Source organism: Lepidothrix coronata, unplaced genomic scaffold (genome assembly GCF_001604755.1).
Source record: "Lepidothrix coronata isolate B3197 unplaced genomic scaffold, Lepidothrix_coronata-1.0 Scaffold6, whole genome shotgun sequence".
Classification (NCBI taxonomy): Eukaryota; Metazoa; Chordata; class Aves; order Passeriformes; family Pipridae; genus Lepidothrix; species Lepidothrix coronata.
The window spans coordinates 247293-268809 of record NW_016690186.1 but is presented as its reverse complement, the minus strand read 5'-3'; the positions used below and the strand labels follow the sequence as shown (position 1 = coordinate 268809).

Here is a 21517-nt window from a genome sequence, read left to right as displayed (position 1 = left end):
CCTCCTGCAGCACTGACTGCAACTATTAAAACTTAGTCCCTATTGTTTATGTGACTTTTGTCCTTTATTCCACCATTGTCTGAATTATTTTTCCTTTAATTCATTCCTTCTGAGGTTTTGATCCTTCCACCCCTATGCAGACATTAGGCAAGAAGGGCTTCTCAAGGGTATGATGTGCTGCTCAAAGCCACTGAAGACTCAGCAGGACAGGCCACGTATCATTCCATTTAGTTCAAACACAACACAGAACTTCAAAAGTCTATTCCAGTTGTCAATTTTATTCAAAAGGTGTCTGCTATACATTTTTAATATATAGAAATAAATATGAAAGGCCTATACAAATATGAACACTTAAAAGAGTACCAATACTGCCCTTCATTTTTTTTTACTCAACTTTCAATACTTAAAGGGACAAAATTGCAGCAAACAGCCCACATATTTAGTAAAATAAATTTTACAAAATCTCTGATAAAAAAAGTCTGTTCATGTCTAACAGAACCTTTTAGACTGAGTTTTCTTTTACATATATATGCAACCTCAACACAAAATATGTTCAGCTGCCTTTGAGATGTTCACAATATAGACTGATGCACATTTTCTTCAAGTTGGACAGTTAAAAAAAAGGTCATACTTTATTTATATTCCAATGCAGGAATTTTGCATTATCATTTTTTATGACATACTGTGTTAATATTTTTTAACACATACCCATAAATAAAAAAGAACACAATCCTGCCTTCAAATGAAACCAAAGTCATTTAAAAAACTTTAGAATAGGCATTTGCTTTTGTATAACATGATTCTTCCCAAAACTTTAAAAAAAAATTAACACCACATAAAATGATTTTGATATAAAATATCATAAGTAAGCTTTTTGCTTCCTGTAAACCATAATTGATAGTAAAATATCACTTTATGCAAAAGTGTCTAACGTAGGGCATCATCCACATGCACTTATGTAATGTCACTAATTTAAACATTTAAAGGAGCATAAAGCAATGTATGTACTTAAATGGTGAGAGGAACGAATACTAAATCAAATACAACTGTTCCTTCAAAATTTGGGTGTTGGGGTTTTTTTAGAGGGCATGCGTGGAGGTTTTTTAAGAAAAGGTCAAGCCCCAACAATATTGAAAGGAGACGATGTCATACAGCAAAAACCTCTTTTGTCTTTCCTTAAGGAATTTGTCCTCATCCCAAAACCCAAACCGTCCCAAATGTTAATTTAAGAACTGTAGATTAAACTTGCTGGAAATCAGAAGAAATATTTCTGATATTTCCTAATTGGAAATAAAAGCACAGGCTTTAGTTCAGAAAAAATATAACAATACAATTTGCTGTAAATGCACAATAGCCCAATCCTGCAACTCCTTCCTGTTGATTCAATTGTTTTCACTTAAGGAAAGTATATAGAACTTCCACCTCAACCCTGATTTAATAACTTATGTAAATACCTGTTTGAAGAATATGTATGTTTAACACTTTACCCACATACTAGATCTAAAGGCTATTTGGGAATGTCTATCCTGTTTTTCAAAAGAACTTCTATTTTTAAAGAGTGCTGTAATCATTTTTTCTTCCCTTCAAAATAAACCTTTGTGAGCTCATCTTACAAAACAGTACTCCCATTTCCACTTCTTGACATTTAAATGCTTGGCTCATTCTTTCAAAAGAGAATTTGTAGATTAAATGAGAAATATACAGGACAAGTCTCTAGTGAACAGCAGATATCCAATATGGCTTGGCTTGAAACAGGAGCTGTGTTGCAGGGTTCTCATTCACTGCATTGGAGTGGTTTCTGTAACAGACTTCCTTGGATCACTGCAGTTCTCTAATCAATTTTGACTTCTCCAAATTCTTTCTGAGCTCACCCAGTAAAACCAAACACTTTCCAGCACAGGTTTTGCAGTCATTGCTAGAGGTTCTGCAGGCCAAAGGTTGACTGTATTTCACCAGTGTTAGAGTAACAACCTACGGAGAGTTTTCCTACGTGTTGCACAGCATTAATCTGGCCTGAAAAACCTACTTACAGTAATGAGGATAAAAACAGTAAGACTCCATCTCTGGGTGAGGGGGGTGGGAGAGATGTCAACGCACCAAAAAAAGGACAGACCATGTACACAAAGGCTTTCCAAAAAAACAAACCAAAAAACAATGACCCAGACACTTTCAAGGTAGGAATGCATTTATCAAAAATTAAACTTTGCTCCATTACGAATGATTTGAAGTTTGGGTTCCTGAGCTTGATACTGGACAGGGGAAAGGGCAAGGGCAAGTGATTTCTACCTTAAATTATACAGCAGTATCTTTAGGACAGTATTTAAAACCTATTATTAGAAGAATTAATAATTTGCAAATGTGACTTTAAGAATATTATAACTAAAGAGTAGTTTATAGTAGTTTAAGTTCAGGAGACCTTAATCATCTTTCTTATGTGTTTGAAATCGTTCCATTAAAGCCCTAAATATATTTCCTGGTATTTTCTGATGTTTTTCTATTAGAGCTTGGACTGCTGCTTTTGTCTGTAGGGAAAGAGAAAAGGTTTTGGTCAGATTACATCATCTTTACGTAGCTCACACATTAGCACAATTTCTAGGCTCTTCTTCATCCTTTCAAATGCCACAGAACTACTGCAAGTACAAAATACTATTTTTCCATATTTAAGCCCACAAGATGTGATTGCAGCTACACTGCCATGGAACAGACCAACAAACTAGTACCTTTTTTTTCTGGTAGCTGAGTTCACAAACTCTATTAGTGATACACAAAAATAAAATGACAAACAGAGTAAAACACCCAGGTTTGCATCAGTAACACTCTTCCAGTGTCCATGAACTTTCCTTCTACACACCCTCAGAAGCAGCACTGGAAACACCATCGTGTCTTAGCACATTTGACTTGTACGAAGCAATGATCCCTGCATCCAAGTCCCCAAAAGGAACCAGTCCTGTAAATGACGCTTAGGTCACTTAGCTGCATGTGACAGCAGCCTTCACTTTCACTCAAAACCCAACCGAGCCAAGGAGTTCAGAGCAGCCATTCTTATTAGATAAAAGCTCTATAGGGAACATTCAAAGCAGGGCACTATGCAGAAGTTGTGGTGAGGACACACTGTAGCCTTCCTATTCTGCCTAGAGAAGCACAGACTAGAGAATTCTTAAGGCCAGAGGCAGAACAGAGCATTATTTGCCTTTGTAAACCAATGGTCAGCAGGGGCAGATGATTGTTGGTAGAAGCTCCCACTGTTCATATGAAGTACGTGATCAGCTGTTAAGTCCTGGAGAAGGACTTTATAGATCTGGTCCTAAGTGTTTCCAAAGATCTAAAATTTGCATTAGGTAAAAAAAGTGAGCTTAATTTTTTTCTATATAAAATTGAAAAATGCATACTGTGCCATAGCATGATACATGAGATACAACTTTAAAAATCACTCTAATTAGGATTCTAGGGAAGTCACATTCTAGGGGCCTTTTCCAGCAGAATTTGCATTTAAGTCAGAAGCAAGTGAAGGTTGGCACAAATTAAGATGCCAATGCATGTTTGAAAGCCATTGAAATACACACTCTCTCCTGAAAGCCAACAATTCTGAAGTCCTGTCAGACTGAATCCCCAAAAGAAACAACCAATTTTCCATAACCAGGGCTTAAGATAATGCAGATAAACAATTTAAGATAAACATTTAAGCCATTTTGCAGAGATCTAATCAGAGGGTAAACAGACAAGGAGAGACAACTAAACTGACACCTGCATAGTCAAGAAGTCTCCTTCTCTCAAGTGAAGTTTTCAGAATGTTCTGAGTGACCATCTGTGGAGCTTTCAAAAATGGCTATTCCAGCCCCCTCCATCTCACTGCTCCACCATTTAACTGGTTTATGTCTTGCACTGTGAAATCTTTTAATAAACTGAATGAACATGAGGACCTGACAATCCTTTCTACAAAGTACCTAAATCTGAACATTTAAAAGTTAATTTGTTGGGTGAGAAACTAGAGGAAATAGAAACACACTAAACAAAGCAGTGAAATTATCTCATTTTTTTTATTGCATGAAATTCCAACAGCTTGTGAACACAGATTTGCTACGTTTGAAAGGCTTCATCAGTATCTTTCTGAAAAGACTAAGATGCACAACACTTCCTCCTGGATGAAGTGCTTCTCTGTTTATCAACCCAGAGCTGTCTTATCTGACTGAACTTCTTCAGTCTTTAAAGCAAGTTGTTTCTCAAAGCAAATAGAGGGTGTAATAAACTTTAGAAGACCTAGAACAGTTGCAAGTTGTAGTAATAAAAAGATAGTATTTAAGGCCATTCAGACTTAAACAAGTCCAAAACTAACCATGATTCCATCAATTTTTATAACTGGCTCCTAGGCAGAAATCACTTGAAAAATCTATTGCAGTTTTTTCTATCAGAACATTCAATATTTAAAACAAAACAAATATCTATATCATCTTACCTTTGCAGCTAGTTCCTCAGCAGTCATATTTGGTTCATATGGAATGGGTTCTCCGATAAATGTACGTAGCTTGACTGGAAACCCACCATACAGGGGAACTAATGGCAATCTAATACGTTCATATAGTGACCTCAATATTTCTAATGTGAAAAAAATTTAGGGGAAAGCAGGAGAAAGAAAGGTAGGAGCGGGGAGAATGGATTAGAAAGAGAGAGAGAGAGAGAGAGAGAGATTATTCTGTAAAGTTTTTTTTCCCCCATATGTCTCAACATTGAAATTGTAATCTAGCCCCCAAACCAGACTCTTTAAAACAATGTGTCATCTCAATTGTTGTTCTACCTTTGACTTTCATTTTATCAAAAGTTGCATTAATGCTAGCATCAGACTTGTTTTCTACCCTAACTTGGTGTGGAATCTTTCCTCCAAACAGTAGCTGAAATAAAAAGGAAGAAGAGAAAAATTCAACAGCTGCCTGTCTGGAGAGGACAGGAATGCTATGCAAACCAGGTTACAGGTTCAGCTCATTTTACAGGTTAGTTAAGTGCTTTAGTATTGGAAGACTGCACTGGTCAGTCCCACCGTGGTCTAGAGAATCAGAAATAGCCTTATCTGCCTAAAGGTCAGCCATACTAACACACTGAATTGCTCTTTCAGATCACACAGTGCTTGCAGTTAAACAATATAAAAAGAGAGAAAAAACAGGTATTTCAATCAGCTCTAAGAGGACACATGACCTTTGCCACATGCCACCTTTTAAGCATTCATCCCGAATGTACCCAGAAGACCTTCTTTGCATAATGCTTGCTAATATTATCTTTCTCAATTGCAGACAAGAAATTCCATTAACTGATGTGTTGGCATAAGAAAATCCTTATCAATCAAGATGTGGAATTATCTGTACACAATCTATAAAAACAAGTATTCAAAAACTACTAAAACTGGAATAACGCCTCCAGTGATCAAGAGAGTTCAATTCCTCTAACAATTCTGCTGTAGTATGCAAGGAGCATGAATGATTTTGGCTTAAATTTCTTCTGTTTGGGATGATTCTCCTGAACACAGCAAAAATTAATTGCTGTTTATTTTTTTACATGACAAATGTGTGAATTATTCTGAGCATCTGCATGTGATGCCTTGGCTTTCTCCATGCAATATTTAGTTCTTAATTAGAAGGGGAGAGAAACAGAACTGTGTTGCTCCTGTAATCCTCTAATGAAAGTGATGATACCATACTTGAGGCAGAACATGCGGTGTGGTAGAGACTGTTCAGGCCCCTTCTGCTAGATAGTAAGTTGAAGAGTTTAAAAAAAAGGGAATTTAACACTAGAAAATGAGCAGAGATGTGGACATCTAATCATCCCAGAGCTGGATGCTTCAGACACAGACCCACCTATTCCTTTCTGTCTGGAAGTCCCACAGAGATGAGGAAAAAGAGCTGGCAAATGCAAGTTTTTGTAAGGAACTACAGGTCTAGTGCAGAATAGTAAAGCAATTACAGATTAAATAATAGTCCAAATCACTCAAAATTTAACCACAGGTAAAAAGGTGTAAGTACAGAGCTTTAGGAGAACATTTAAAGGAATTATGTGCCAGCTGCAAACCTGTTTGCTTTGCTTCTTAACAGACAGGAGAAAACCTAGGGTTGGCCTAGCAGATATAAGCAGAGAAAAAAGCGCTGTAAATCTTTCTGCCTTTTTCTGGCTCCTTTTTCCTTTCTTCTACTGCTTCTGTAAAGGAACACTTACATGGAAAGTAATTTAGATGAGCCAATACCACGTCTAATGCTGATATTAAATCCTAATAACATCTCTGAACTGTAACAGAGAGCAAACCTCAAGAAACAAGGCTGTGTTAAATCTGAAATTTATATGGGAATTATTTCTACAGAGACAGACTAAACAAATATGCAAAAAGAAACTACAAAAAAAATAGAAAATATCTTACTTATTCCTCCTAATGTCCTAAAGCTTTCTCGAACGTTCTGTGTAAACATAGGAATGATGGGCTAGGAGGGAAAAAAAAATAATTAAGAATTTAATGAAGATAGCTCTAACTGAAAATCTTCTACCTCACTTAAACACAACAAGCAAATTAATTCCAGAAGACTGTCTCAGACAAGGACATATAGAGAGCAAAACAAGTATACTTAATTTCTTCTGTGACTTTCTGCCACGAGGTTTCAAACTGGAGAATACTACAAGATTTCAAGGAGTCACTGTTTCACCAAGTCCATTTTCTCAGAGCAGTCCAGAATTTCAGAACCTATGGAGCATTTAGGAGTCCCTCCCCCATCTAGCAGTGTTTGCACAGTTGTGACTTAAGTGTTTAAACCTCTTACCTAATTTGTAGTTATGCTCAAAGGGAAGAATTCACAGGATTAGGACACTAAACTTGTCTGATTCGTCTCTGCTACGCTGATGGTATTGCTTCACACATGATGTGTCATACATGTCCATGATTTATTTCTGCTGATGAATACTTGGAATGGTGTTGAATATTTCAAGATTTTATTGCTGTTTTTGTTTACTGCAAACAGCTGTCAAGATTTACAAGAACCGTGAGGGGGGCAACTACTATATGAAGTTTTTCACTATCATTTTATGGCATATACCCACTGTACACAGCATCATCAGAAATACAGAACTCTTCATGGGATCTTCATGCACTCAGATTCTTATAAACTTTTTAAAAACAAGCACGGAGATGAGCTAGTACATGAAACTTTTCAGAAAGGTATCACATTGGGGTTTTTTTGGGAAAAAAAAAGTCTGTAAATAATACGATGCAGTTACAGAGAATAAAAGGAAGTGCAGTTGCATAACCTGAATGGTTACAAACTTGTTTATTCTAGAAAAATCCTACTTGGAACATTTTACTTTTGACATAGGAGTAGAGATTTTTGTATGCACCAAGTTAGCTTATATGACAAAAATTCTGGCAAACAAACTGCTGAAATGAGACAATTTCAAGGAGTTGAAGGTTCTGATTTTAGACACATTTTTCTGATGTTTCAGACACATTTTTCTTTCCATGAGGAGTTCTGCTTACAATTCAAGGTGACTTAAAGTTCATTTTTAATCTAAATAAAGATATTTTTTCCACTTTCAGCCTGCCTCTGACACTATTCCTTTTTCACTGCATCTCTCAGTTGTTGTTTTTTTTTTTGGGGGGGTGATGAAGCTACAACACCCTTTTGAGTGCATAAAAGGAACCGAACACATTCAATAAAATAAATGTAATGAGTACAGCCATAGTTGAATCTCAGGTATGACCTTTCACATGCTATTACAACACATTAGTAAAATCTAAACCTGCTGAAAACACCCTGTTTAAGCAGTGTTATTTTCCTTGTGAGAAAAGCGACATACACTTGAGTCTTAAAAGTATTCTATTTCTGCATAAAATCCACAAATTTAACTAGTCTCTCTTTGACAGTACCTAAACATAAAACTTTGGTGTGAGACTTACTTTTAAATTGGGTATATGCAAAGCTACAGACATATGCATGTACCTTTCAAGTACAAATATAGAATGAGAGGGACTCTGAAATTATTATTAAAATACTTTCAATTCAAATGTATCACACACTGTTCTGACTTTCACAGTTGGTCCCCTATGAACAAGTATCTGCCTGCTGACCAAGCACAGTGCTATACATTACGACTGAAGGGACAGTTCACACCAGTGAACTCCTGCTGCTCCCGCTCTATGCCCTGGATTTTACTCCTATAAAATGCCAATACAGTGCATAGTGCCAGTGAGTCTATACTCTACTGGGTCACAGCATACTTCAGTGAAAGGAGCAACAGAAATGTTGATGTAGGGTTGCTTCCCAACCATTCTGGTCAGGGGTTAACCCATCACAATCCTGACCAGTTATGTGTAAAACAGCAGACCCTTGTAACAGAAATCATCCTGTATTTCATCTCTCATTCTTTTAAACTCTGTATTTCCTGACCACACTATTTTTAGCTGACTCTAAAGCCTTCTTATCTATCAAAGGCAACAAAAAGTATTGAAGTGTAGTTATGAGAGCAAGTAGACCATACCCATGACAGTCAATGTAACAGCAAATATACGATAAGCAAAACAGCTTTCCCTGGAAGAAAGTACCAGTAAGTTAACATTCTCTGCTTCTCTTCCATGACCTGTCATACTTACCACTTTTGCATCAATGGCCACCTGAGCAAAGCCTTTCCGATCACTCCACAAAATAGTGTACATCTCATCACTAAAGAGTGCTTCCCGAACTCCACCTGGGGCAATGGCTAACAGGTGGCCCTCCTTCAGAGTACTGACACAAGCTTCTCTCGGTCCAGGTAAAACTCCATGTACATCAAGTAATATCTTAAAACCTGTAGGGTAAAACAATATTAATTCAGAAAATGTTCATTCATACTACCACAGAGTACAGATTCCCAACACAACAGTATGGCTAAAACTTATTTGCCTAACAAGCTGTAGCCCCAAGTCCCCAAGAGGGACTGAAGCATTAAGTTGTGCTTATAGATTTTAGTCTGCAAAGTTGATGATTTAGGGTTTCGGTGGCTTTTTGTCATAGTAAAGTGAGGCAATACCTCACTGTCAGGACTAAACGGAAAAAATTGGCACTGCAACATCTTTCAGGTGTCCCTTCAAAGGATTTAAGTTGGCTCCAGGGCACTGGCTCCTTGCTCAAGCTCTACTGTTCAAATGTAGCACAGTCCAAATAAAATACAATGAGAAGCAGTACCAGCAAATCGTTGTGTTTTTTTCGTTTTGTGAACTTTGGCAAAGCCCAGTTGTGCACAAGGAGAATGATTCATTTTCTTTGTCATACTCTGCATTACAGATCACTGCAGCACTTGACTACCTGGCTCAGTCTGTAAGTACCTTTAATACAAAGATCTGGCAAGCCTGAATTGGGTATATTCATCTTCTGTTAATATTATAACAGAATTTTTTAACCTAAGGTTACATAAACTCCTCCTATCAACTTGAATTTGAAACGTCATACTGACCCCACTCTCCAAGAAACAGCAGAACATCAAAAATTTGCTTACAAGCATCAAATGGGAGCATACCTGATGAATTTAGACTAAGATTAAAAGACATAACTAGCATTAACCTCTGTTTGCAGGAAATCAGTCCTGTTAACTGGTTCAATAAATTTCAAATTTATACAGTATTTTTGAGTACTACATACCAAAATGGGAACTTTGGACGTCTGAGCAGCATGGGAAACATTATTTCTTTTTCTGGAAGTTTCCCACTGAGGCAAACAACCTTATCAGTCACAGACAAGGAAACAGAACTGATCTAGTCCAGTTTGCCTCTCAATAACAAATTAATAGCTGTTACTACGAACACACGTTTGTTACATACACTCACATGCTGAAGAAGTGTTAGAAATACAGTTAGGAAGACAGATCTGTCTTCCCTTACAGCTCGCATAAACTAAGGGCTTGAGAAGAAAAGCATGAGGCAACATATCATTAGTTTATTCTTAACTAAAGTCTGATCTCTAACTAGTCTTTGTTGTTGGTGTGAGTATAATTACCCCTGATTCATCTCTATACACAATCATGGTCTGTCCACAAACATGACAACAGAACAAACACAAGCTGCACTACACCTGTCACATATTTTGCTGTGCCCGTCTCGCACACTGCTGGTGACATTCGCAATCTTCCTCTAGTAGCATTTGCACAGAGGACACCTGAAATACAGTTATCCTGAAGTAAATTCATTTCTCTCAGGTGCTTTGTTTGTGGGATCTTCAACAGCTGGTTTTTACAATGTTTTGTATTCCCAAACTAATTAAAGCTCTCCGGAAAGTACTTGGTGGTAAGAAGCTGCCTGTCTCTAAGTCCTTCCTATCAGTGAGCTCAGGAGATAGACAAAACCGTTGAAGGGTTGGCTGAGCAGGAAAAGACACTCCAACCTTCTTTTCTTCATTGGATATGCTGAGAAAGGGGTGGGTGGGAAGGTGCATGTGACAGAACAACATCACGAGTCTGTTTAGTTCATGGATCAATAAAAAAAAAAGAACAGAATATAGACAGAATACAGGCAAAAAATTGTACTACAGAAAAGCTGTGGGGGGAGGTTTCAAGTCTCCACAAAATTTCTCAGATGTATTTCCCCCCTTGGCTTTCAGTATAAACTTTATATTCTGAGCTGTACTTCATAACCTAGGCAGCAGAACATACATCACTATCAATGCCTCTGCTCCAGTAGCAAGGAAGAAGAACCCGTCTCCCTCAGAGCAGCAGAGAGACAGAAATTAGTGCAGTGGCCCTGAAGGGACAGCCAGGCTACCTGTGCCCAAGGCAAAGGTCATCATGAAGTCAGAAAAAACACTGGGGTAGTACCTGGCTGTTGCATGTAAGTGACCAAGAATCTATTTTTCCTTTTAAACAACAAAACAACTCTCAAAATTATCTAAACACAATTTTTCAGCCTTCCAGAGCATGAAGGGATGCTAATTCTTTGGGATAGCAAGAAATCCAAAATTAATTTTATTCCACAGTTTAACTTGGACTCTGCCCTTTGCCCCAACATACTCTTCCTTTATTTTCCACAATATTGTGTCTGCATCAATGTTTGAAAACCCTTTGGAGAGTACCCAGTAATGCCTTTAACACTGCTATCAATATGTGCACCATATACTTTTCTCTAACTTAGCCCAAATGACTGTAACATCAGGGCTTCTCAGTTGCCTGGTAGCAAGATGGCAAGTATGTCATCTTTTTTCCCATAGTTGTTGACCTTTAGGACCACAGACAGAGAGGAATCATTTAGATCACTGAATCCAACCTTCCACAATTGTAGGTAACCACATGTTTATATCTGCAGAGCATCTAGTCCACAAGACATATATAAGGTGTTGCAAAGTAACAGATGAGGAGCCACAGCCCCTTTCCTCTGGGACATTACAGGAGAGGGGCTGCCTTAGTGCCCCAAAATAGAAGGCAACCTTTTAAACAGGGGTTCCTAGATGACTCTAGGAACCAAATACAGCCCATACTATAGGGGAGGGTGATGGAAAAGAACACAAGTGAAATCTTAGCCCTCACTGTATTTTCTTGGGGAAAAGACTTTCTCTTAGCTCAACCATAGAAAAATTAATGTATTCCTGAGCATTACACAGCTAAGAATCCAAAAGAACCAGAAACCTGGAATATCGTTTTGGGTTTTTTCCCTGTGGCTAATCTCCAGTTATTAAAAGAAAAAGTAAAAAAAGAAGCCACATGACCATATTTCATATCCTTCTCCCACAAAATACAAGTAACAAAAGCATACTTAATACCAACACAGAATAAACTGAGACAATCAAATAATTTCCTTTTGCAATGACGTGAAAGAAAGACACATTACAGAATCACAGAAGGTAATGTTCAGTAGGAATCTCCAGATAGGAGGTCTTCTACTAGGTTAGAAACCCTTCCATAAATTATCAAGCCATATCTTTCACGACTAAGTAGTAGGGAAAGGCATGTTTGATGCACTGCAGGCTCATGAATCCCTTAAGAGGCACAGCAACATTTTACAAACACACTCCAGTTAATTCAGGACAGCGGTGCCTCGTGCAGAGGATGCCATGAGACTGCGCCCTGGCAACTGCATACTGGCATGGACCGGAGATTCAGAGTCATGGGACAAGCCACTCCTGACAGCTATTCGTAGTAGATTTAATAATCATAAAACAAGAAGAATCATTAAATTATCTAATCCAAGTGGGTCTAACAGAACCCCCAAATCACTCTCCCATTTCCCCTGCATTGAGCATAATAACTTTTGGTTAAAACATCTTCTGAAAAGGTGTCCACTTTAATCTGAAGATTTAATCAAGATTAGACAGCCTTAATACTAGGACAAAATTATGCAATCTCTTTGCTTTGATTCACAAGAGAAGCAGCATCTACCTTGCCAGTCATAGATTACTGCGCAGATTTTTAAACAATTCAGAACATTTTCTGGGCTCTTTGGTTTGTCTTCCTTGAATAGCCTTAATTCCTTCACAGAAACAGAGAATTATGTAGATTGGAAGGAAGCTCTGGAGGTCATCTTGTACAACCTCCCACACAAAGCGGGTTCAACTAGATCAGGCTGCTCAGGGCCTCACCCAGTAGGGTTTTGAAAGTCTCCAGGGATGCAGATTCCCCAACTTGTCTAAGCAATCTGTTCAGGTGTCTGATCACTCTAATGGTAAAGTACCTTTCCACATGTCTAATCAAAATTTCCTGTGTTGCAACTGGTCTGTCTTGCTTCTCATTCTACCACTGTGCACCTGTCAGAAGAGTCTGACTCCCTCTTCTCTGCACCCTCACGTTAGGTTGTTGAAGACAGCAACAATATCTTCCCCCACCCCGATCTGGTACAGATCAAACAAATCCAGTTCTCTCAGCCTCTCTGCATACACTGTGTGCTCCAGCCCTCCATCATCCACTGAACACACTCCAGTATGTCAGTGTGTCCTGTACTGAGGAGTCCAAAACTGGACACCATATTGGGAGATGTGCTTGCACAGGTGCCAAGCCAAGGGAAAAAACCCCTTCGCCCAACCTGGTGGCTACAGTCATGCTAAAAAAAGCTCAGCGTGCAGTTCATCTTCTCTGCTGCAAGCACACGCTGCTGACTCACACCCAACTTGTGGTCCACTAAAGGCCAAAGTCCTTTCCTGCAGAGCCACCTTTTACCCAGGGTACTGTTGCATGGAATTGTTCTATCCCAAATGCACAACTTTACATTTGCTTTTGCTGACTTTCATGAGGTTTCTGCCCGTTCATTTCTGTGAAGTCTCTCTGAAGACAAGCTCTAACCCCCAGTATATCGACGGCTCCTCTAGTTTGGTATCATCGGTGAATTTGCTGTGCATCCTCCAACCCTTCATCCAGGGGTACAATAAAAACACTAAGCAACAGCGATCCCAGCATCAATCCCTCAGGAACGCCTGTAGAAACCAGCTGTTAGGTAGATGTTGTACTGCTGAACTCAGTTCTTCGAGATCAGCCATTCAGTCAGATGTCTTGCAATGCTACTAAATGATATTTGGGGGACTCACACTTAGAACCTTATTTCAAGGCAGAAATGGAGAAAATCAATATAATCTACCATCTGATAAACAACTGTGCATAAGTATTAATAGATACAATATGGAGCCAAGTCTGCATTATGAAATAGGCTGTACTGGTCAGCTGTATACAAAAGACTGGATAACCAACTCACAAATCTGAATCTGTTGGCAAAAGCAGTTGTAGAGGCAAAGCCACGCTGCGATCAGGATGAAAGTGTTGTTTTCAGGGACTAAGGCTGAAGGAAGATACTAGTATCTTGTGGACTAAGAAATAGAACTATTGACAAAACAATAGTTTTCTGAGTCATTTCCACTAAAAGCATGAATACACTACAGAACACTCCTTGTAATTAATTTTGTGAATTGACAAGTTTTTAGTCACAAACTGAACTTGGGAAAAGAACTGGGTACTACTGTATTTCACACACACAAAAACCAAACCCCTCACATAATTAATTTCACCCATCAGCAGTGTATTTCAGTAGTCCAGTCAAAATATTGCCCTAAAGATATTTCTCATTTTCCTGATGCTTCACCTCATGTGTCACCATGAACATGTTGGACACACCTACAGCTTTCCTCTTTTTGCGATTCTACTCAAAACAGTCCTCCTGGGGACAGGTTCCCCTGCTCACCATACTCAACTGGGTGGGATAAGAAAATACACTGTCTCTCCAGACTAGTATTTTTAACTTTAAGGGCATTGATTCTAAACAGTTTAATTGTTAATCAGGTTACACCACTCATTATGACTATATTAATAAAAAAGAAACATCTTATTGAAGTCTTTGCTAATGATTAATAGAGACAACTGTTTACACCATTAAAAAAATTAAAGTAACAGTTCCAAAACTGCTTGTTTATAATGAAGTATGTTACCTGGTAATCTAAAGACGAAATGATCAGCTACTACAAAGCAGCGTCTCTTCATTGTCACGTGAAGTCTAGCCACGAAATAGATATAATCAACAGGAGTAGCTCCATGATAAAACACAACAAGCCCTGGTCCTTCAGGAATATTTTTGACACCATGAAGCTCATAACCTGTTAAAAGTGTAACAGATGTCAAAGTTTGATGTAAATCTATCCTAAAGAAACTAACTTATAGCAAGCTGAAACCTATAGGTATTGAGAAGTGGTAAGAGCAAAGTGACCTTTGCACTAGTCAAGAGGCAACTCGCACCATATACAGGAAATACAAGTTACTCCATAGAAATTAAAAGTTTCATTTAAGGTAGAAGTGCCACACTTAAAGAAAGAACTAAAAAATAAATTACAACATCCAGTCTCACTGTCTTGAACTATACCATTTTCCCTTATTTTTTCAGTTCACTGTCTTCAAGGCTGCAAAGTCCTCTGAATCAATCATTCAAGAGAAATCAGAACAAGGGCTGAAGTGGTAAAACAACTATTTCAAGCTATTATTAACCTTTTGAAGTTCATTACCACCAGTGACTGTTTAAGAAGATTTGACATGACAGCATCCATTTACATGTCTCCTTTTACTCCAGGGTATGAAGCTTATCTTTGCTATTTGTATCCAAGTTATACCTGCTCCAGGTTTCCATCACTAAGCACTAAAAGCTAGTTGGGGCATTATATGCTTAGCTGAAAAATACATAAACACAATAAGTTTCTTACTGAACTTACATTTCTATTTAACAGTGCAGAATATGTTAATACAAAATATCAAAATGCATCAGTATAGAACATATTCAGTTAATATCCAGTAGTATTGTTACAGTATCTTGTTCGTGGTTTTTGTAAAATAAATAAACAGAAAAAAACCAAAAACAACAACAAAAAAAAACAACCAAACCCTGTCACTTACAAAGTTAACTAGGTTTGCAATTCCTATTCATTAATTTATTTTTAATTCTGAAGGTACGCTTGGTTCTTCTCCCTCTGTTTTACTTTGTATACATGTGGAGCTGCAGCATATTGCAAGTGTATCATCTGTACCACCCCAAGTGACCACTAAATGTGCTCCATGCCAGCCAATCATACATACAGCACTGCCATAATAAACGTAAAGTTACAGGTACCATGCACCCATTTGGGGCATTGGTTTTGGGCTTTTAGGTTGTGGGGTTGTTTTTTTCATTTGGTTTTTTTAATAATGCTGTGATATTTGAGGATTAAAAGCTCTTCCTGATTAATCAAGTGGGGAAAAAATAATTGCAAAACATTTCATTCTTTAGGAAGAGAAGTGTATAGATAACAAGGACGCAGCTGGCAGGGCAGAAAAAAGTCACAGCTGCCATTGAGGGACTGGATAAGAATCTTTTCCATGAAAATAAAAAGTTGGACCTTACAAAAAGAAAAAGTTACTAAGGTTTAAAAAAGCCAAGGCCTTAAAAAAAAAAATCATTTTCTTATGAAAAAAAGTAAATAGCTTTTTATTGTGAAGTGAGCATTTTAAGCTCTTTGATGTAGCTGTTGATTTTGATGTAGTGTACTTTCCTAGATTTGAAAGTTACATCTTAGGCTTACAAAGCCTATCTGATACAGCTGCTGCACCATCTGGTTATCAATGCCTTGAAAACCTGCTTCCCTTTGACTAGAGAACAAATAGAGATGATTTTCAAGAAGGATTTGTTCTTTATGTAAATTGCTCTTAAGCATCTCTTTCTCCTTCAGCTGCATCTAGACTGAATAGCTCCGAAAGAGACTTATGATTTCCTTAGAAAGAAAAGCCAAATCATTTATTAAGTCTGTCTTTATAAAGAAATAGTAGTAGAAGGACAAGGAACAGGGCCCTTAGTTTTGACATTCTAGTAGAGAAAGTAGCTGTCCAAAATACAGAGACAGAAAGAAAATAAAAAAGTAGAGTTCTGTAACAGGCTCTAAAGTTAATTTCAAGAAGCAACTAGTGAGTGAATTGACACTTAGCGTTCCTCTTAGCCCTCACTTGGCACTTTATGTAAAAAACTGTTTAAGTGCAATTAAATTATGCTAATATGTGCTGACATACTAGCTATCAAGGAACTGGCATTTAACTTCCAGTCTTCATATATTGATTATGAAATAATACAGATAATTGATCTAATTTTCAACATAACGGACATTTCAGGTCTTCTTCAAATGAGAAAATCCAGGGGTTGTTATAAAACATAGAAAAAAAAAAAGGCAATTAAAAATAGCCTATATATTTAACCAGAAGAAAGATCTCATTTGTAGCAGCAAAGGAATAAATGCATAAGGCAAAAATTTTACAATACAAAAAAAGTCTCAATGGCTTTTTTTTTTTTCTCTCAAGCACCATTGGCAGTCATTGATAAAACAGAAAAAAACCTAGCATGCAATAGCAGCAACAATCAGGTATATAATGATAATCTTGAAAGGTAAATGAGGAATAAGAGCTTCAGCAGGTTTTAATGAAAGTCAGATCTTGCTTACCATGCCATATTCTTCCGTGTCCATCCCATAGGGTAGCCAACATTTCTCTTGCACCAATCCAAACATCATGAGAATAAGCTTCCTTTAGTTCATTCTTCCTTTTATAAATATGAAGAATGAGAATGGAAATGTAGAAGAGGGCAACAATAACTCCTGGAAGTATAAAAACTACTGCAAGTGGAAAAAGCACCCATACAAGGTAGAATGCATAACTCAGATAATCTCCGATATGCTCCACGCCAGTCCATTCTTGCAGAATGTAAGTCAGGCAAGTTAAGTAGGACATAGGTATCGGTCCTGCAATACAGGATTCATTTCCACCTGTCATTTCCTGTTCAAGTTTAAAAAAAAAAAAAAGTAGATGAATAAATCTTCTAAAAAGATAGACCTGTCTTTATTTATATATGTATTTCATATATGCACATATGCATTTTATTCACATACCACTTACCCAACACCCCAGCAGCACCTACTAGAAACATAACAGATCATGCAGCTAAATTTTTACTTGATCTTTATACTCCTTTTCTTTTGTGTACTTGAAATGCTGACAATTCTAATTTAGAAAGACAGTGCAACAGCTTAATCTCAGGCTAAGATTTTATCTCATTGAAAACTGTTCAACTTACACAGATTCAGAACATTTATATTGTTAGCAACACCAATTAATACTGTATTTTCGATTTTCAGAAAGCTGTATTGATTAGTCTAATTTATTGTTATAGTAAAACAAAACCTTCTCCCAAGCATTAACTACAACAAGAAACAGAACAATCTCAAATCCAGTGCTGTAAAAAAGAAACCCCAATGAACACTTCCACAACCATACAATGCCTTAGTAAGAAGATGGTCTCAAATAAGAAACTCTCAGGCTTGGAGAGACTTTTAACTGTATCTGGAAAACCCAGAGCACAACACAGAGAGGCAGCAGGAAAGACATGGGGGAAAAAAAAGTCCTCTAAAAGTTTTAACTGCTCTGGCTTTACTCTGTCTGTGTATAAGGATTTCTCTTCTCCAGTGCCAGCTCCTAAGAAGTTCCTGGACTAGACCTCTCTGGGTTGGTATTTCAGGCTTTCTATAACTCTGGAGAAAGACTTTTCTTAGCTTTGTATGATTTAGGGGGAAAATTGCTATTCATTTCATCTTACAAATACAAGACAACCTGAATGCTTGACTATTTTAGCTTTAGTGCTTAATATCTTGAGAAACAAAAGTTAACCACCGCTTTATTCTAGACTAGGATAAGACTTGACATTCTGCTAGTCAGGACCAAGAAGAAAAACACGTTGCAACTACAACACAGGATTGTAGGGAGAAACACATTAAGAACAATATTTCTGAAAGAATCTAAGCTCAAGGTTGTTGTGGTTCAGTTTTTTATTAGAATGTGACTTACAACATGTATGACTGCACAGCTCTGATATTAGACTGACATATGTCAATCATGCCTTTACTCTTGCTCTGTTTTTGCATGCAACAAATGACTGAAATTCAGAAAGTTTGTTGATACTATCAGAGCCCCAATGACAACAAAAGTTATGAAGCAGATCAGTTTTACTCCACATTTGCTATGAGACGTTGAAACACGTACTATACCAGAACTCATCTCACTTATTTCCCCATCTCAGTTTTCCCTCACACTCTCATAGACCAAAGATGTCCCTTTTCCTTTGGATTTGAAATCGGGCTCCACCCACATGGCTCAAGATAACTCCTATTAATGAGAAGAAAGCTGATCTCATTACAAGGATTTTGCTTCAGCCATCCATGCCTGTTCCACTAATTCAGGCTTATAATATTTTGCTCCTCATCATGTTCTTTGCTCCTCAGCATGACGATGTGACCAGCAGTTGATTTATCTTCAGCAGTGTATAAGCACATAGTATTAGTGACATGCACTTCACAGATTTCATGCACTTGTGTTTTGGGGGTGTGCATTAGCGGGAAAGGAAGGGAGAGAGTGAGCGCGTGAGAGAGCAAGAGAAAGCTCCTTCTCATTCCTGTTGCCAGAGCTGAACTCCAGAACCTGTCAGGCAGCAAACACCCACAGCAAGTATAAGAAACACAACTTGTGAGACCAAGCAGGATTTAGGAGTAGCATTCAACACCACAATATTTATCAGATTGTTATGCCTGGACTTCTGCAGTGGCTCCACCTACCACCTAGAGAACAATATGGAGCATGGGTTATGGCACAGAAACATTTTTTCAAAACTGAGAGGTGATTATGTAGCTTAAAAGATTACTTAAACTGTACTCTCCTACTGATTATATTTTTAATTGTTTATGGCTTTCTCCAAACCCAAAATCCCCATCAAGTAAATTTAAAGTCCTGTCTACACATGTCAGGCTTGCAAAAATATTACGTGTCCTTTTGCCTATAATGTTCCACGCAATACCTCAAATGCAATCATCACAGTTTTAAAAGTTTACTTGCATATTTATGTGCTAACCTGGAACAGAAATTAAAATCTGACATCTTGTGTGCTACCAGCCAGAGAGGTAAGATCTAAAGTACTGCCTTCTCTTAGGGACAGTCAGCTCTACTCTGAACAGTGTTGTTTACTCATCCTAAAGGGAATCATAGAATAATTTGCACTGGAAAGGCTCATTGAACAGCACTTGTCCAATCTCTTCTAAGGAGTTCAATTATGTTGCTCAGTGCCATATCCAGTCCAGTTTGTATTATCTCCATGGATAGAGATTCCACAGCTTCTTTGGAAGCTGGGCCCCTAATCCAGTGCTTGAATAGCTTCATGGTGAAAATGTTTCTCTTTATTCTAGTTAGAATTTCCCTTACTACACTCTGTGCCTGTTGCCTCCTGTCCCTTTGCTGCAAAGATTCTACTTCCCCCTCTCTACAACCACTCCTTAAGAGCAGGAGTAAGGTCCTTGCAATGTGGCTGCAATGGCAATGAAGAAGGGAAGGCAGATCATGACCAAAAAAAGCACAGGAGCTCCACACTGAACAAAGGTTCAACATGGTTCTTATATGCTACTAACTGGTAACAACACATTGGTCTGTTCCAACTGTACAGCTACCTACCCTATGACTGCACAGAGCAGTTAAAATTACAAGATAAAGCACACTGTCTTCTAGACACACCAGCAATTTCACTCTGAAAAGGACCTCATCCAAGCAGAGACCACCCCGCCTTCCCTGTCAGAGGTTCTCTGACATCCGTCATCATTCAAATCTAAAAACTACAACGGGTTCAGTACAACTAAGTGTAGTACTACTAAGTCCCACCTTTAGCCAAGCTACAGGAAGAATCTCCCTGTAATAGGAGCACATTCGTATTTTAACTGACAGCACCGACACACTTGCTGTTGTGCAGTTCAAATTACATATTAAAAGTTCTAACTTCCTAATACAGCAGCTTACACACATTTCTACTCATTCAAAAGGATGCAGCCTCTCATTTGACTAACGACAGTACACACTGACTCACGCTTACTCTTAAGGCTTTACGCTGATGGTGAAGTGGAAACAAGGCTAACACACAACAATTCCTTCCACTGACTTCTGGCACATAACCCAGAAAAGTCCTTAACCAAACAACAACAGTGGTCTTCAGCTGCAGTCCGCACATCCTGGTTAACTGAGACCCTACTGATCACGCTAGAAGGAACAATTATGGACAGCAACGCACACTGCCGTAAACCACGCACAGCACGATTCCAGCATGTACACGAAATGCCTAAGGGAAGCCTCTGGAGGACATTCCAGTATCTCCAAACAAGAAAGGCACTGCAAAGCAGAAGCTACGACGTGCCTCTGCCGACAGAAATACACGGCTGCGGAGAGCACTGCCACCAGAATCAGCAATGCCACCACAAACATACACAAAAAAACCCAAACAAACCAACCCAACAAACAAACAAACAAGCAACAAAAAAAACCAAAACAAAACCAAAACAAACAACAAAAAAAAAAAAGACCCTGATAATCCTGGTAATGGCACCTGCGACTGGAGAGATCCTAGAAGTCAGCGTGGTTTAGCCCTTGTTTTGGCACAAGAACCGGCCTGGCTCCCGTGCCGGCGGGACTATGTTCGTTCTGCAGGCGTGTGGGGGGACTCGGGCCCCCTTTCCTGGCACGAAGGACGCGATCCCGGCCCGGCTGCCCCCGCGCAGCGCCCGCGGCCGCCCCGCTCCCGCAGCCCCCGTCCCGACGGGAATCAAAGCCAGGCCCTGAGCCTGGGGGTGACCAAGACCTCCGGGAGACACCCGCGGGGCGGCGGCGGGGCCAGGCCTGAGCCGGGCCAGGCCCCCGCATCGCGCCCGGCAGCGCCCGCTCACCTTCCCCTGGCGGAGGCGGCTCCGGCTCCGGCCCCGCGTCCCTGCCGGAGCCCGGTTTTACTTCTCCGCCCGCCGCCCCCGCGGGGGCCGGGTGCCCGCGGGGCGGCGGGACCGGGGCGGCTCCGGCGGCGGGGCGGGGGCGGGAGGGTGCCCAGCGAGCGGGGGCGCGGGGGCAGCGTGGGCAGCGGGGAACTCCGCGCCGCCGGGGGCGCGGGACCCGCCCGGACCCGCGTCCCGCGCGCACCGCCCGACGCTTCCGCCGCGGCGCAAGCCGCGCGGGCGCCGCCAGGGGGCGCGCGCTCTCC

General features: G+C 39.3%; 1 protein-coding gene across 3 annotated transcripts; it reads right to left on the bottom strand.

The window, feature by feature from the left end:
- Nucleotides 1–250: 250 nt before the first annotated feature.
- Nucleotides 251–21306, bottom strand: LOC108506141 (transmembrane protein 68-like). Of its 3 annotated transcripts, none has more exons than XM_017832825.1 (7): nt 21213–21306; nt 16911–17241; nt 14391–14555; nt 8615–8808; nt 6398–6458; nt 4454–4593; nt 251–2522 (listed from the first exon to the last, which is right to left on the bottom strand). In XM_017832825.1, the coding sequence occupies exons 2-7, from the start codon at nt 17236–17238 to the stop codon at nt 2418–2420; spliced, it is 993 nt and encodes a 330-aa protein (XP_017688314.1). In that variant the 5' UTR covers nt 17239–17241; nt 21213–21306; the 3' UTR covers nt 251–2417. The 3 variants fall into 3 exon arrangements, 2 of the variants coding, with proteins under 2 accessions (XP_017688314.1, XP_017688305.1); XM_017832816.1 differs by lacking the exon at nt 21213–21306 and adding an exon at nt 20876–21028; XR_001877695.1 differs by lacking the exons at nt 251–2522; nt 21213–21306 and adding exons at nt 6792–6989; nt 20876–21034 and having other exon boundaries at nt 4537–4593.
- Nucleotides 21307–21517: the final 211 nt, after the last annotated feature.